The 15,201-nt window shown below is 41.2% G+C and overlaps 1 protein-coding gene across 1 annotated transcript; it reads left to right on the top strand.

Moving 5' to 3' along the window:
- Positions 1 to 309: 309 nt before the first annotated feature.
- On the top strand, positions 310 to 14,456 carry SEC61A2 (SEC61 translocon subunit alpha 2). The gene is made up of 12 exons (XM_054631023.2): positions 310 to 540; positions 2,053 to 2,120; positions 5,850 to 5,915; positions 7,347 to 7,425; positions 9,063 to 9,194; positions 9,334 to 9,443; positions 10,076 to 10,229; positions 11,152 to 11,312; positions 12,286 to 12,483; positions 12,696 to 12,887; positions 13,029 to 13,105; positions 13,398 to 14,456. The coding sequence occupies exons 1-12, from the start codon at positions 534 to 536 to the stop codon at positions 13,582 to 13,584; spliced, it is 1,431 nt and encodes a 476-aa protein (XP_054486998.1). The 5' UTR covers positions 310 to 533; the 3' UTR covers positions 13,585 to 14,456.
- Positions 14,457 to 15,201: the final 745 nt, after the last annotated feature.

Here is a 15,201-nt window from a genome sequence, read left to right as displayed (position 1 = left end):
TCATAATCAAAACCACAGGCATCTTGGGCTCTGTGTCAGTGTCTCTGAGACCCCTGGCCGGGGTCTTAGCTGCTCAGGACAGCCAGAGGGATGTCCTGGGTCCTGACATTTGCGAAAAGCCAATCATAAAATACTCATTTTTCACAACCTGCTATGCTGTACCAACGCCGCCTCGGAAACGCCGAAGCCCCGAGTGAGGTCCGGGCAGGTTCCCGCGCCCGGCAGGGCTGAGCCGCGCCTGAGGGGCCGCGCCCGCCCCCCGCGCCGCGCGGAGCACTCCGGGAGCGCGGTCGGTCCTTCGCCGCCGCGGCTGCCCGCCCTCAGCCTGATCCCGCCGCGGCGGCCCCCGCTCCGCGCCCGTCCCGCCGCTCCGGCTCCCCTCGCCTGGGGAAGGGCGCGGGGGGCGCTCCGTGAGGGCGGTGCCGCCGTGTCCCCCCCGGGCGGGGAGGGACGGCCCGTCCGCAGCGCGCGTCACGTGACGGCGGCGACAGCGACGGTGACAGCGCTGGGACCGCGGCCGGGCCGCCACCGCCATGGGCAGTGAGTGCGGACAGAGCCGGGAGGGAGCGGGCCGGGACCGGGGCGGGGAACAGCGGCCCCGGGCAGCGCGGGGAGGACGTGGCCGGTGATGCGGCCCCTGCTCCGGGCGCCGCCGCAGGCAGGGCCGGCGGTGCCGAGCAGCCGCTCCCCGCACAGGGTCGGTGCTGCCGGGCACGGCGTGAGGCCGGGCACTGCTTCGTGGTGGGGTGACGTGTTCCACTCTAGCCCTGCTATATATATATATATATATATGTATATATATGCACTATATACGCTATAGAGCATATATACCCTATGTACACATGTATATGTGTGTATAAGTGTCTAAAGGGCGGGTGTCAAGAGGATGGATCAGGCTCTGCTCAGTGATGCCACCCAGTAAGACAAGAGGTAAAGGGCACAAAGTGATGCCCAGGAAGTTCCACCTGAACACGAGGAAGAATTTCTGTCCTTTGCAGTGCCCAAGCACTGGAGCAGATTGTGCAGAGAGGCTGTGGAGTCTCCCTCACTGGAGATATTCCAGAAGTGTCTGGGCACATCCCTGTGCCCTGTGCTCTGGCATGGCCCTGCCTGAGCAGGGAGGTCGGAGCAGATGAGCCCTGGGCTCCCTTCCTGCCTGACCCATTCCATGATGCTCTGATAGCTTGTTCATGGTGGAGCTTTGCCACCCTCTGTGGACTGAGGTGCACCTTCCAACCAGCTGTGTGAGGTTTGGGATACACAGAGGAGACATATGTCACCTCAGAGTGTACATGTAAACATGGCCCTACAGCCAGAATGTTCTTACAGCATAATAAATGCATTCTGCAATGGAATAAATGCATCCTCTTTGAAAAGGAACCAATGGTGGTTTTTTATGTCTGCCCCAGTGTGTTGGGGCTGGAAATAATGTTCAAGTTTTGAAGACAAATTCCCTACCAAGCACATATTTGATTTTTTCTGCCCCTAAATTGACTTCATTTTTTGCCCAGCAAAAGAGCTCAAACTGTTGAGCTTTTCTGTGTTTCTAAAGGGGAAACTGTGAAGAGAGATGTATTAAAACTAAAATAAAACCTCCAGAAGTTCCAATCAGAAAAAGTGTTGCACTCATTTAAATTACAATTTCTAAATATTTTTTAATGATTGAGCTGTTTTTTCAGCTAAATACTTGAATAAATCCAAGATTCTAATCTCTGCATGGATACCTTTTGATGTCAGTCTCTTTCTGTGTTTAACTAGCACAGACTGATACTAGGTCATTTATTTTTAGATGGAATACAATTCAGTTCACTTCTGGTGATACATACAGCACCAATTCTCTAAAATTATTCCAGCTTTGGAAAAAAGAATGAGCCAAATCTGGTTAGAACAAGAATTCTATTTCACATTTTTGCCCTGTTTTAAGAAGAGGGTATTAGTTTTCAGACAATTTTGGAAGCTAAATAAAGTTCTGTGAAGTTTTATAAGTTCATAAGTGTTCATTAATATATTTTTCTGTCTTCTTTTGTGTGTGTGTTTGTTTTTCTGGAACAGTAAAATTTTTAGAAGTCATTAAGCCATTCTGTGCAGTGTTACCTGAAATCCAGAAACCGGAAAGAAAAGTGAGTGCCACATTATGTTCTTACTTTTATTAGTTCACAGGGGAGGGAATATTATGGTATTTTAGTCCAGGCTCCAATATAGATACAGACAGGGGGCCCCAAAGTAGACATATTCTTTGGAGCAGGGGGAGACACATATTGAGGTAAAACATTACTGTGATGATGAATTCTGACCACCTTTCTGGTAAGTAGTTCCCTTTGGTAATGATGCTAACTCATTTTTTAAAAATATCTCAATTCTAGACTAAGTTTATTTAGTTTCAGCTTCATGTGATCTATTTTAACATACAAGGACAGAGTCTTCAAGCTTTGTTTTCCTGTGGATCCCACTGTTGGCTTTGAGCTGGCTTGTATATTACTTGCAAAAGGATTGTTCTGTAGATCAGGAAGCACAAATTAAATTCTCCCCTTCCCACAAAGTATTTCCTACAGTCATAGCTGTGATTGACCTTGCTGAGGTGGGAGAGTGATCTGTGGTACAGTTCAGGTAATTGCTCTGTTCACCTTCTGGATGTGACATTTCTCTTTGATCTGAAGTCAATGAACTCCACTCATTTACAGCTGATCTCTCTCATCCTCTAGCCCTTGAAACTCCTCCCACTTCTTGACACATTTTCTAGATTAAAAATAGGTAATTTCTACAGATTAGAAAGAGACCTGCCTTGTCCAAAAAAAAAAAACCCAACCAAACACCATTTTTGCTTTCAAAACTCAAGCAAGCACATATTGCCCACATGACAATCTAATTAAAGTAACAAATTGACTTGTCATGGCTATTGTCATGACTTCCATGAAAATTCCTTAAGAGCTAATTGTTGGGTTTTATATTCTTAAAAGGGTTTTATATTCTTAACTGGGAACATGGCACCATCTCAGAGAATCCCCTTTGGTTAATGAGAGGTTCCCAAAGGTTGGACCTGGATGTAGAGGTGTTTGTGCCAGTGACTACAGCTGAGCCTGCTGAGTTGAATGGAGAAGATACAGTAAAAAATTATGATTATGGCCCTCTGGAATTGATTTTTTCAAAAAACTGGGATTTACCCCCTGGCTCTTTGCTCCATCTAGTTGCTTTCCAGCATCCTTCAGCTTTGGGGCAGGTTTCTAAACAAATTATTTAGGCCAGACAAAGGCTTTTTCAGAGCAGGAGTCTCCAGAGCCAGACCCCCATGCTAAGGCTTGGATACACCAGCTCTGCTTGGCTGGTGCCCATCTTTGTTTCTGCAGTGGGGAACCTTGGTGCAATCTTTTGGTGCTGATTTATGGCACATCTGTGATTAGTTGGTTACAGCCATCCCATTTTTGCCTTGTGAGATGAGTGAGAAGAGAAGGCTGACACAAACCTACAGGCACTGATGTTTCTGTAAAGCTCACTGGCAGATGTTATTTGCCAGAGAGGCAGAGGGGCTTGATCTCTCCTTGTTGCCCATCATCAGATGAAGGATGCCCAGAGAGGTGCCAAGATTCCTGTCCTGTCTATTTGGGTCACTTTGTCTGTACTGCTATTTTGGTCACTGTCTAGACAATGGCTGCCAGTTGCCAGCTTTGTACACATTTAAAGTGAAAATGTAATTGGGAAGATTTCAGTCGTGTTCCTTGATTCTGTGTAGTTTATCAACAGATTTAGGTCATTCCATTTAACTCTAGTTCTCTGTAATTCAGTGTTTTCTTGCAAGCTGTCACAGGCAGATACGACCAGTAATGGTTTTAGTGGATTGGTTTAAGGCCAGGACAAGAAATTCAGATAAATAGAAAAAGAGATTAATTTTCATTAAACATGTATTGATTGTTAAATGAAGATGATGTTTTGATTCAGTTGGGCTCTCACTGAATCACTTTACTGTTCTTGTTGATGAGGAAAGTGGTTTCTCCTGTCTCTAGGGAGTGTTGCTTTTGTGTTTTGGCCAACTTGATTAACAAAAGTGATTGCTGCTGTTGTAGTTAGTAGAATGGGCTCGTATTTCCCTCATGCACAGATTTGCTAAGTAGAACACACTGTTCAGAGCACCAAGATGATAATGCTCAAGTCCCTTCATTTTCACATGATTTAAGAAAAATGTCAGAGGAAGAAAATGTCCAATTGAATCAGATCAGATGGTGAAAAATTTACTGTCCCTGTGCTTGTTAGCATTTGTGGCTGGAATATTTTGGTACCACTCTGTATTTTGCCATTCCTGACATATGGGTTTGGATGACTCCTTTTTCTTTTTGTCATCTTGACTCACAGAGACTGTTTTCCTTGTGAATAACTGCGATTTGGGTGATGCAGAATTCCTCTAATGCTCATATTCACCACAGTTAAGAGACAGAACCAGAGCAGTTCTAGACCTTCACTGATGCCTCTGAAGCCAAGTTTAACTGTGAGGCTGTAGAGATAATTTGGCTGAGCATTTTTGGTTCTAGAAGTCTGTGCTGAAAGTCTGGATTGTGGAGTTCAGACTTGGTAAAATGGGTCAGCACTGCATAGGGTAACACAAGGTATTGTTTGGATTTATTTGCTGCTGTCACTAATTTTCTTTTTATAACTCTGTGCTGTAAGTATTTTTAGCATCTGTCCTCTTTTAAGAGTGAGGCAGTAGCAGGAAATAAATTAAATTACCTGGATTATTTTGCTTCCAAGTGCATGGTTTCACTCATAAAGATGTAGACTACATTCTGGGTTTTCTTTGCTTGATGAGCTGTGCTGCTGCTGCACTGGTTTGTGGTTTCTCATTTGTGGGTGTTCTGTAGCCATTAAACCAGGCACTAATCCTTTTTCTTGTTACCTCACAGGCAGATTCGGTGGTTGGAGGCAGAGAGCTCCAACCATTTCTGCTGTATCTCTCTTATGTGTTAGTTCATGTCATGTTTTAGTAGCTGCTCTACACTTAACCCTCAGGTTTGCACTCCCTGGAGGAGAGGTGGGAACTTGAACATGACCCTGCATCCCAGCTCCCTCTGCTCTCAAGTGCATTTCTTTCTGCCTCATGCTTTGAGTAATCCTCTGACTCAAACCTAAATCTTGTGATTCTTCTCTTCTTGCACCTGCCACTAATTACAGGCACCTCAAATGTTGTGACTCTGAGATTCTCTTCAGTGAATTAATCACTAGTGATCATTGATCTGGCATTCTTTTTAAAGTACATCAATAAAAATATTTTGGAGGAAAACAAAGAATATTTAAAAATCATTTTGTGGTGTATGTCCATGAACATAATGATGAATTTAAAGCTTTCTTTAACACCCTTTGAAAAACTTAATTCTAAATATTTTGAATTGCTGTTGAAAACTCATGGTTCTTCCGGTTTCAGTCCTATGTCTTCACAACAGTTCAATCCCTCTATAAACTTCATATTGCTTTAGTTTAATAATTTCCAGCCTTACAAAACTTCTGTTGAAGCCTAGAGCACTAAGTACTGAAGATAAGTTTTCCATTAATCATTCATGTTTGCTCTGGTAAGTCCATGATTTCTGCCATGCTGTTGCTCTTCTGTAAATACCCACTATATTAGAATACTGTAGATAAAATATATCCTAGTGACTGAATGTCTGCCAGTCCCACATAAGTTACCTTTGTCTCTCCCTCTAAAATCTGAAATCTTATTAAAAATATATTCCAATGAGGGGTGATACTTCCTGGTTCAAAATCTCTGCATTGAATTCTGAATGATGACAGCATTTAGTACTGTTGTGAGAGTGCAATGGAAGTTCTGCCTACAGTGAACATGTTTGTGTCTCCACTCTGTCCTGTAGATCCAGTTCAGAGAGAAGGTACTATGGACAGCCATCACACTCTTCATTTTCCTAGTGTGCTGCCAGGTAGGTATTGATGTCATCTATGGTCAGAAAATGTGTGTTCTGTACATAAAAAGTACCCTGAAAGCATGAGATGTTCTTGTTTTATGTTGACCTACCAGTTTCAGCTTTTGTTTTTATATTAAAGTACTTAAAGTTCAGTTCAAAAAACCTGGTTGTTTGAAATAGTGTTTAGTGTTGATCATAGATGTTTTTAGAAACTAAAGCTTTATACAGAATACATAATGTTTTTTTCTTGTTACAAAGTCCTATCAAATGATGATAGTGGCTGCAGGGTAAACAGCCAAGGTAATTATTTATTGAGCAGCCTAAACAAGCCAAGCAATTCAATGCATTGTTTATCCTCTGTTCATTTAAATTCTAGCACTCACAAAGGTGAAAACTAAATCAAAGTGACTTTTTACCAAATTCCTCTTCAACAAGCTGATGGATTGTAAAGACTGGAGGAAAATGTTTTTGTGAAGTGTTTGAAGTTGAAATGTACAACTTGTTTTTTGTGAATATCCTGGTAAAGTTGTGAGCTAAAGCCCTTTCAAAATGCCTGTCTTTGTAAACATTTATGTGATCTTTTTTAGTTGTAGGCATTCCTAAAACCTGTGCTTGGCTTGTAAACAGTGGAGGCTTTTGTTGTTGTTCTTTAAATTTTCTTTTTAAAAGAACTGGATAATGAAGAAAATGAGAATCCATGCATTACTTGATACACATTTTTAGGGACTTACAGATCTATGTCTTGGAAGATTCAAAACAAACTGTACATTTCAGAATTAGCTTGTGTTTATTAATGCAGCCATTCCAGACTACAGAGCAGTAGTTTAATAGTTTTTGTTTTCAGCTCTGAAGGACTGTTTAAAGGCTAAAACCCAGCTCTTGTACCTATCTGGTGTTTGGGAGGAAGTGGGGAGATAGCAGAGCTAGAAGAACATGTAGTTTTTCTGGGTTTACTAGCAGCTGGGTGTATGCATAACTAGAGTTTTGCATCTGTGTGAGAGAAGTATATTCACAGTAGTTGAGTAAGGAAAACAGATAGTTCAGACTAGAGTTTTCAGAAATTGATCCCTAAGATTGCCTGGATTGTTACTCTACTGTTTGGTGATTAGCAAGAGTTTTAAAGAGCTCAAAATCCCTCAGTATTGACATACAGAATATTGGAAGATTTGTATGAACATGTTTAGTATTGACAGTTCCATGTAGGATATTTCAAAACATATTTAAACTTCTTCCTTTTAGGAGTTTCTGCTTTTTCCTGTAGAAGGGTCTTAGTTTAGTCCTCTGAGTTATGCCCCAGTTGGAGGATTAAAAGAGATGGTGTCAATACTTCTGATTTAATTAAAAAAAAATTAAACAATGTAACAGTTGAATCAGTACATGTTAAGGTTTTGTATGACTGCATGCTAATTGTGTGTATCTGTTTAATGCTGTTGTGCACTTTGACAGATCCCTTTGTTTGGAATCATGTCATCAGATTCTGCAGACCCCTTCTATTGGATGAGAGTCATTCTTGCATCAAACAGAGGTTGGTACTCACTCCTTCCTCTGTTTTCTGTTGGGATAAACAGCCCAGGAGGAAAACAGCTGGCTGTTAAATTCCACAGCACCCAGATGTCAGGTTGGAACACTTTGTAAAGTTCTTAACACAGATGGAATCAAAATTGGTACTTGAGCAGTGCTTCTTGTTAGGAATGGGATTTCTTTTTGATGCAGATGAGATTAATATTGATTCACAAGTTTTGGGATGATTCCATTCAGGATTTTAGAGCTGTCTCTTTCTAACTAATATGTGGGACAGGGAATCTCCTGACTTACCAGTTAGGAGCTGCACTCATGTGCAGTGCAGGAGTGTTGTTTAGGAAATGCCTCACCTTTGCAAGTCAGTTACACTTCCTAATAGTTTGGCAGTATTATGGGTGAGTAGTTTTCTAGATGGGAAAGCTGAAGGCAGAGATGATTAGGCATAAACTTTAGCAAAACTAAACTAACACCTTTAGGAAGAGTAAAGTGGAACACAACCAAATGTGTAAGATTCAAACCAATGCTAGAAGTCTGAAACTTAAGATGGGTGACCAGTCATGCCTGACTCTAAATGAGGACACTGATCTCATCTGTAGCTTGGAAAATTGGCTGGAAGAAAGAAAATCACTGGAACCCTCTAATGTGAAGGTAGTGCTTACTTACTTACTTAGGAATAGTAAATTTTGTTACCAGTGAGGATAGTAAGGTAAAGAAGTTCTCTACTTCAAATTCTCCTGCAGAGTTTGCAAAATTTGGTGTGTCCCTAGCAGTGTGTGATACTAAATATGCTGTCTACTACCCAAACAGAATGGGAACAGTGGCCAAGAAAAGGCTAGAGAGATTGAAAGCAATAAAAAACAGGAGTGGGAAATTGAGTTTTCACTTCAGTCAACTGACTAGAAGTCACTGGAGGGGGGGAGGTGAATCTTAAAGTTTTTGATATCTAATTTTCTGGCTGCTGGAGGAATAGAGATTTCCATGACAGATGATGTAATATTTTACATGGAAACTCCAGGATACAAGTATGAAAGAACCAAATTATCATATTAATTTAATGCTTTCCCTCTTTGAATTGTATACATTTGGGAGTTGGTACCTCAGTGGCACAGTGCCAGTGAGTTGGCAGAGTTAAGAGCAGCTTAATGATGGTCTTTGTTTTGTTAAGAACTAATCCTAAACTCTCAGCTGGAGCCAGTGATTCAAAGGGCAGTGTTCTCAGAAACTGTGGATCTACAGCATATTTTTGTGGTCTGCAAAATTAAACTGTTGGAAAATGTGACATTGAAGCACTGACAGAGTAAACAACCAGGGACAAGATGCTGTCCAGGGAAAGGTTCCTTGAGGATGTGCCAACAAAGCTGAGCTTCAGTGTGCATTGGCCTTCAGTGTTAGCACAGTTTCACAAAAATATTTGTAATTAAAAACTACCTGGGTTTTCCATGCTGCCTTCAAAATTACAGGTTCTAACACAGCAGCCTTTGTGAGGCCATAACTGTCTTTGTTCTGTCATACCTGTCCAGGAATGTACATATTGGAAGCATTATTAGAAATATTTGTTATAGGTCAGGAACCTTTGAAGAGACCTAATGCTTTAGGAGAGGTGCTGGAATGGCAGTTGGTTTCATTTTTCTTCTTTTCTAGGTACTTTGATGGAACTGGGTATCTCACCCATTGTGACATCAGGTTTGATCATGCAGCTGCTGGCAGGAGCAAAGATCATTGAAGTTGGTGATACTCCAAAAGACAGAGCCTTGTTCAATGGAGCTCAGAAATGTAAGCACTGTTCCAACTGAAATTACTGAGTTTATTTTTAATCTTGGGAAAGCAGCCTGCCTAAGTGATAATAGATATGAGATTTCTTTGGTAGGTGACTTCAGATTTTTTTAAAGGATTTGCTTTCTCTCTGTTTTAGTATTTGGGATGATTATTACCATTGGGCAAGCCATTGTGTATGTTATGACTGGAATGTATGGAGATCCTGCTGAAATGGGTGCTGGAATTTGTCTTCTTATTATAATTCAGGTTTGTAAAGAGCTATTTTGTGTGTAACTGAGACTGGTTAGAGACAGTATAGCTGGAAGGAAAAATGTTACTGTGTCTGGGTGACTTCAGTTTATTTATTTTTAATGCTGCAAAGCATCATTATTTGTATCTTTGAGAGATATGAGAAAATAATATATGAGAAATTCTAAATATTCCATAAAGGAGGAGAATGCTGGGATAGTAAGTATCAGATGTATTTCAGGTAGGAGTGGTGCTTAATTGAAAATACAGGAATTGGTGGCTATAAAAACTACAGGAATTCCAGTGGCTGCTCTTCAGTGCTGTGGAGGAATTCTGACTAAATGGCACAGCTGCAGCTTTGAGACATTCTCCTGCAGAACAGAACAGTAAAGGCACAAACTTTAACTTTTTTTAGAAAAAAAGTTATTACTGAGTAATCTGTTTACTGTGTCTGCCTTGAAAAAAGGCACAGAGCTCATTGCCAGGTGAGATGTGCAGGCATTGGTTAGAAACAGTGCATGAATGACATTTAGATAAAAGACTTAATGATCACTCTCCAACATGATGAAAATACTAAAGCAGGGAATTAGTACACAACTCTTGACTTGATTTATTCTTGTTTCTGCTCAGTTTTGTTTCTTTTCTCACAGCTGTTTGTGGCTGGTTTGATTGTGTTGCTGCTAGATGAGTTGCTACAGAAAGGTTATGGATTGGGGTCTGGTATTTCCCTGTTTATTGCTACCAACATCTGTGAAACCATTGTCTGGAAAGCTTTCAGTCCCACTACCATCAACACTGGCAGAGGTATGTGTGCTGTTACAGTCAGTCACAACATGCTTCAGTGGGTGTATACTGCATATAAACTATCAGATTTTTATTGGATGGCATTTTTAAAAAGTTCTCATGTGGGGTGATTGGCTTCTGAAGTCAGTTGTCCAATTAACATTGAAGATGAAAATGTCTAATTTACATGGAGATTAATACAAGTTTGCCTTTGCTGATTTGAAGTGCAGCAATTGAAATGGGACTTCAGGCCCCTTGAAGGAAAATTTTTGGATTTCCAAACTGAAGTCATCTTGTTTTAGCATCACTTAGTCCATGGAAATAGAGAAGATGGGAAATGCTGTACACTCAGAGGAGCTGTTTGTGATCCAGCTGTTGTTTGTGGCTATAGGATGCTTTTGTAGTTGGTGCCTCTGAATTCCTTTAAGCTGGTTTGATTCTTCAGAGGCTGCAGTCTCTTCATTCCACAGCCAGTCTTTGACAACATCTGGTTGTTCTGAGACCCCTGAAATATCACCTTAAGATACAGCATCAGGAAATTAACTCATTTACTGCATTCATTTGAAATCCTGAGCCATGATTTTAGTAGTTCTGTTTTACTAGTTCTAAAAGCTATTTTTCACCTTGTATATTATTTCCTCCTTCTGAACATCCTCCTACTCCCAAAAAAGAAGGGAAGAGAGTATTCTTTCAATGTGTCTTTGATCATTTTGTTTCATTTTGTTTTGTTTTTCTAACAAGAATAATGTTTTTTTAGATCATTCCACATTTCATAACCTAGAAAAGAGTCCTATGTTGTGACATATTTGTTATGACAGGATCCATGTCCTATTGTATCAGATTTTCTGTGTGCCATAATTAATATTTCAAAAAGAAAGGTACTTAAAAAAAAAAGTTTTTAATTTGGGGATTAACCTTTCTTTCCCTTCCTTGCCCCATGCAGGAACAGAGTTTGAGGGTGCTGTGATTGCCTTGTTCCATCTCCTGGCCACACGAACTGACAAGGTCCGGGCTTTGCGGGAGGCTTTTTACCGACAGAATCTGCCCAATCTCATGAACCTGATTGCTACAGTGTTTGTGTTTGCTGTAGTCATCTATTTCCAGGTAAAACTCCTCACAGCAGCTCTGCACAGGTGGAAGTGCACCCTGGACACTGCAGGCATTGGGAAAAGATGGGAGAAGGTTTAAGCCAGAGTAGCTGAAGTATCTTAGCTTTGAGAAATGAACTCTTTTTATTTCATTAACAACAACTCTGTGACAGTAAAGCTGTAAAATTCTACACCCAGGCCTAGTTGCACTCAGTGTAACCTCACATTCCATTAAATGCCATACACACTATGGGAATATTTTTAATAAAATGGATTCTGGTACTGCAGTACAGTAGTTGCATCACACTAATAATATTCTTAATATTCATCATTGACTGAAAAGAATACTTTTGGACAGAGCTGGAGAATTTTGCTTCTTTGGGGTGTGTAGTTTATCACATTTTCCGTAATTTTCTTGAAACATTTAATTAGTGTTTCTTTTTAAATCTAAGTATCTGCCAAAATGGACACTAGAGGAGGATCGGTGTGGAGATAATGGGGACAAGGGCAGCTAAAATGTAATTTTTAAGATTTTTTTTAAAGTTGTCGATTTTGAGTTTTGGGGGAAAAAAAACCAAAAAACCCCAAAACAGGTTTTCAAGTTCATGTGGCTTTTCTTGGGTCTACTCAGATAAGGTCCTGCCCCAAAAAACTACCCAAGAGCCTGCTGGTAACTGGCTAGTTCAGTTGGAAACCATGACAGGCTTTTATCAACCCCTAAGCTATAAAATGTATTTTACAGGAGTACCAGTAAGCAGATGAGAAACCATGTTTATGTGAAAAGACTGTAATACAACCAAGCAGTAACACTTTTAAATCCTTAAAATCTGTAATCCAGACTGTAGCAGAAAGCCTTTGGGCTTTACCATCTCAGACCTTGCAGTCCTTGTTTGTCTAGCAAGAGCTGCATGGTCAGGAATAGCTTTGGGGCATTGTGGGAGTACCTTGTGTCTCAGGTGAGCCCTGGTGCATTTGTGTTCTTTCCCCAGGGGTTCCGAGTGGATTTGCCCATCAAGTCTGCACGGTACCGAGGGCAGTACAGCAGCTATCCCATCAAGCTGTTCTACACCTCCAACATTCCCATCATTCTGCAGTCTGCCTTGGTGTCAAACCTCTATGTCATTTCCCAGATGCTGTCTGTTCGTTTCAGTGGCAACTTCTTGGTGAACTTACTGGGACAGTGGGCAGTGAGTATTTGATCACATTTTAGCTGTGTAGAATTATTTGCATTTTTACTTTGATGTGAATCCTTGGTATTTAACCAACTGGAATACTTACTTTTTTTACATTTGTATATAAAAGCTGTTTCAAACATCAAAGAGGAATTCCTCTATTATTACAGCATACAAATGTGGGAAGTCTGTGAAAAATAATTAATTGCCTTTTTCTTCCCCCTCAGGATGTCAGTGGAGGTGGCCCTGCTCGCTCTTACCCTGTTGGTGGCCTGTGCTACTACTTGTCTCCTCCAGAATCCATGGGTGCAATATTTGAGGATCCTGTCCATGTAATAGTTTATATAATATTTATGTTGGGATCCTGTGCATTCTTCTCCAAGACTTGGATCGAGGTGTCTGGCTCATCAGCAAAAGATGTAGGTGTTCTACCTTAATGGTTTTCAAACAGTGCTTCTGGTTTAGAACTGACCCCAGCTACTGACTGATCAGTTTATCCCAGTAAACATCAAGTAACTGTGAAACACTGCAGTAGTTTCATAAAATAATGTTTTCTGCAGGTTGCCAAGCAACTCAAAGAACAGCAGATGGTGATGAGAGGCCACAGGGATACATCAATGGTTCATGAGCTTAACAGGTAAGGAAGTGCTGACTTCCAGCTGGGTGGTGAAGAGTGCTGGGAAGTGTCAACTAGAGCAGGGATTGCTGGAAAAATCTCCTACCTGTTTCCACTGCAGAAGGGAAGATTCTTCCCATTCAGCTGTTGCCTTTCTTAGTTATGTAAAAGAAGTTACAGCAGCAATTAGAGATTAACCTGTACTTTTTTTTTTAAGTGACATAATAAGGGATTCTGAATCTCTTCCATGTTTGTCAAAGAAAGATACCTTGGTTATTACCTCCTTCTTCTCTGATTTTTTCCTTTCTTACAGATACATCCCTACAGCAGCTGCATTTGGTGGTTTGTGCATCGGTGCCCTTTCAGTACTGGCTGACTTTCTAGGAGCCATTGGCTCTGGCACTGGCATTCTGCTTGCAGTCACTATTATTTATCAGTATTTTGAAATATTTGTAAAAGAACAAGCTGAAGTTGGAGGAGTAGGTGCATTATTTTTCTAGATGTCCAAATATTTCATGGTTTGTGTGAAAGGGAAGGTATTTTGACAACATGCGTCATTTAGTCCAATAATGCTATTTTCTTTTTACTTGTTTTCAAGTGCTACGTGTCCCATTACTGTAATGGGCATTGAGCAATGCCTGTGTGCAGCATTAGTACCAGCTGCCTTAAGAATAAAGTTTACATTATCTTGTTTAAGTATTATCTAGTGTTGCCTGTAATGCTGGAAACAATTCATCTACCTTGCTGTTCAGACACTACAGTGAGATTGTAAAATGTATCAGTTTGAGAGCCGGTAAAAGTCTTTGCACAGAGCAGTAAAGTGTTAAATTAATTCCCCTGTCCCTAAGAGGAAAAAACCAAACCCCTGAGTTCAGATTGCCACGTGCCAGTATTCCTGACAAAATTTATTTGTATCTGTATTTTACATTAATTTTTTATACTTTTTTAAACCGCATTTCCCCACCACTGAACTCAGCACTCCTTATTCCTTTGCCGTGCCTCCACCCAGGCACCTTGCTCTGAGCTCTGAGGGTGGCAAGCAAACCTTTCCTGGCGGCTGATACTGTCTCACCTGTGAGCTGGCTCTGGCTGTGGGCATCTGCTGTGCCCAGGGCTGATCTGCTGTGGGGCAGCCTGGCAGCCACAGCCCTGCCCAGCAGTTCTGTTCAACCATGTACTTGTGAAAACTGTGCCACTGAAACTTCATGTCCACTTCGCTTTTGTGAGTCTAAAGAACGAGGCCTGGTTCCTGAAGCAGTTCATAGGAGGGAAAAGGGGGAATGGGGAGTTCCTGCTGAAAATTTGTCGCACTTTACAGCGGCGATGTAACAAATGTAAGCGTTAGACAATAAACTTATTTAATTAAACTCTCTCCTTCTTGTGCAGTCTTTGGTGATTTCTACAATGCCTTGATAGGGAGGTGTGGCAGTTCCAGTTGTGGGTTTCTCTGGGTCTGGATTGAAGGTACTTGAGATGGCAGTTCATGTTGGGACTCAGCTGTTTATTGTTTCTTATCAGTAAAAGTCTCACTACTGTGAGTCCGGCAGCTTTTCATTAGAAGGCACAAAATGGCCAACAATCTCTTGGTACAGGGTCTTGTAAGATTAAACTCTCCAATTAAGAACTGACACCCAGATTATTTTCCCTTTTAACCCAATAACTGATCCCAAAGAGCTGCAGTGCTGACTTTCCTGCCCAATTACAAAATGCCACCCAAACCCATGAAGAAGGAGGAAGAAGAAGCATGAAGAAGAAACCCAGGATGACACCCTGTGCCCTCCATCCACAACATACTAAAAATCCCAAAACCTAAGTTTCTCACCAAGTGATACACCTACACTGCTCTCTATAATCTATTTCACACTTCTGTGGATTCCAGTCTACCTTGAAGTCTAGGAAACTTTCTCCATGGATGAGGGTCAAAGTCAGTGCTCCCCTGGGGGTTAGGGCACCCCAGAGCAGACAGAAATATTCCCAGTGCCCTGGGTTTCCACAGGGAGATAGGTCTAGAAGGCTCCCTTTCTTCCTGTTTATTTTTTTTCTTTCTAGAACATAATTCTGATTAATTTTTAGCAGCCACAATTTAAAAAAAATCCCAAGATTCCTCCCCTTAAAAT

The sequence above is a fragment of the Agelaius phoeniceus genome, chromosome 5 (assembly GCF_051311805.1).
Source record: "Agelaius phoeniceus isolate bAgePho1 chromosome 5, bAgePho1.hap1, whole genome shotgun sequence".
Classification (NCBI taxonomy): Eukaryota; Metazoa; Chordata; class Aves; order Passeriformes; family Icteridae; genus Agelaius; species Agelaius phoeniceus.
This window is presented reverse-complemented; position numbering and strand designations above follow the sequence as displayed.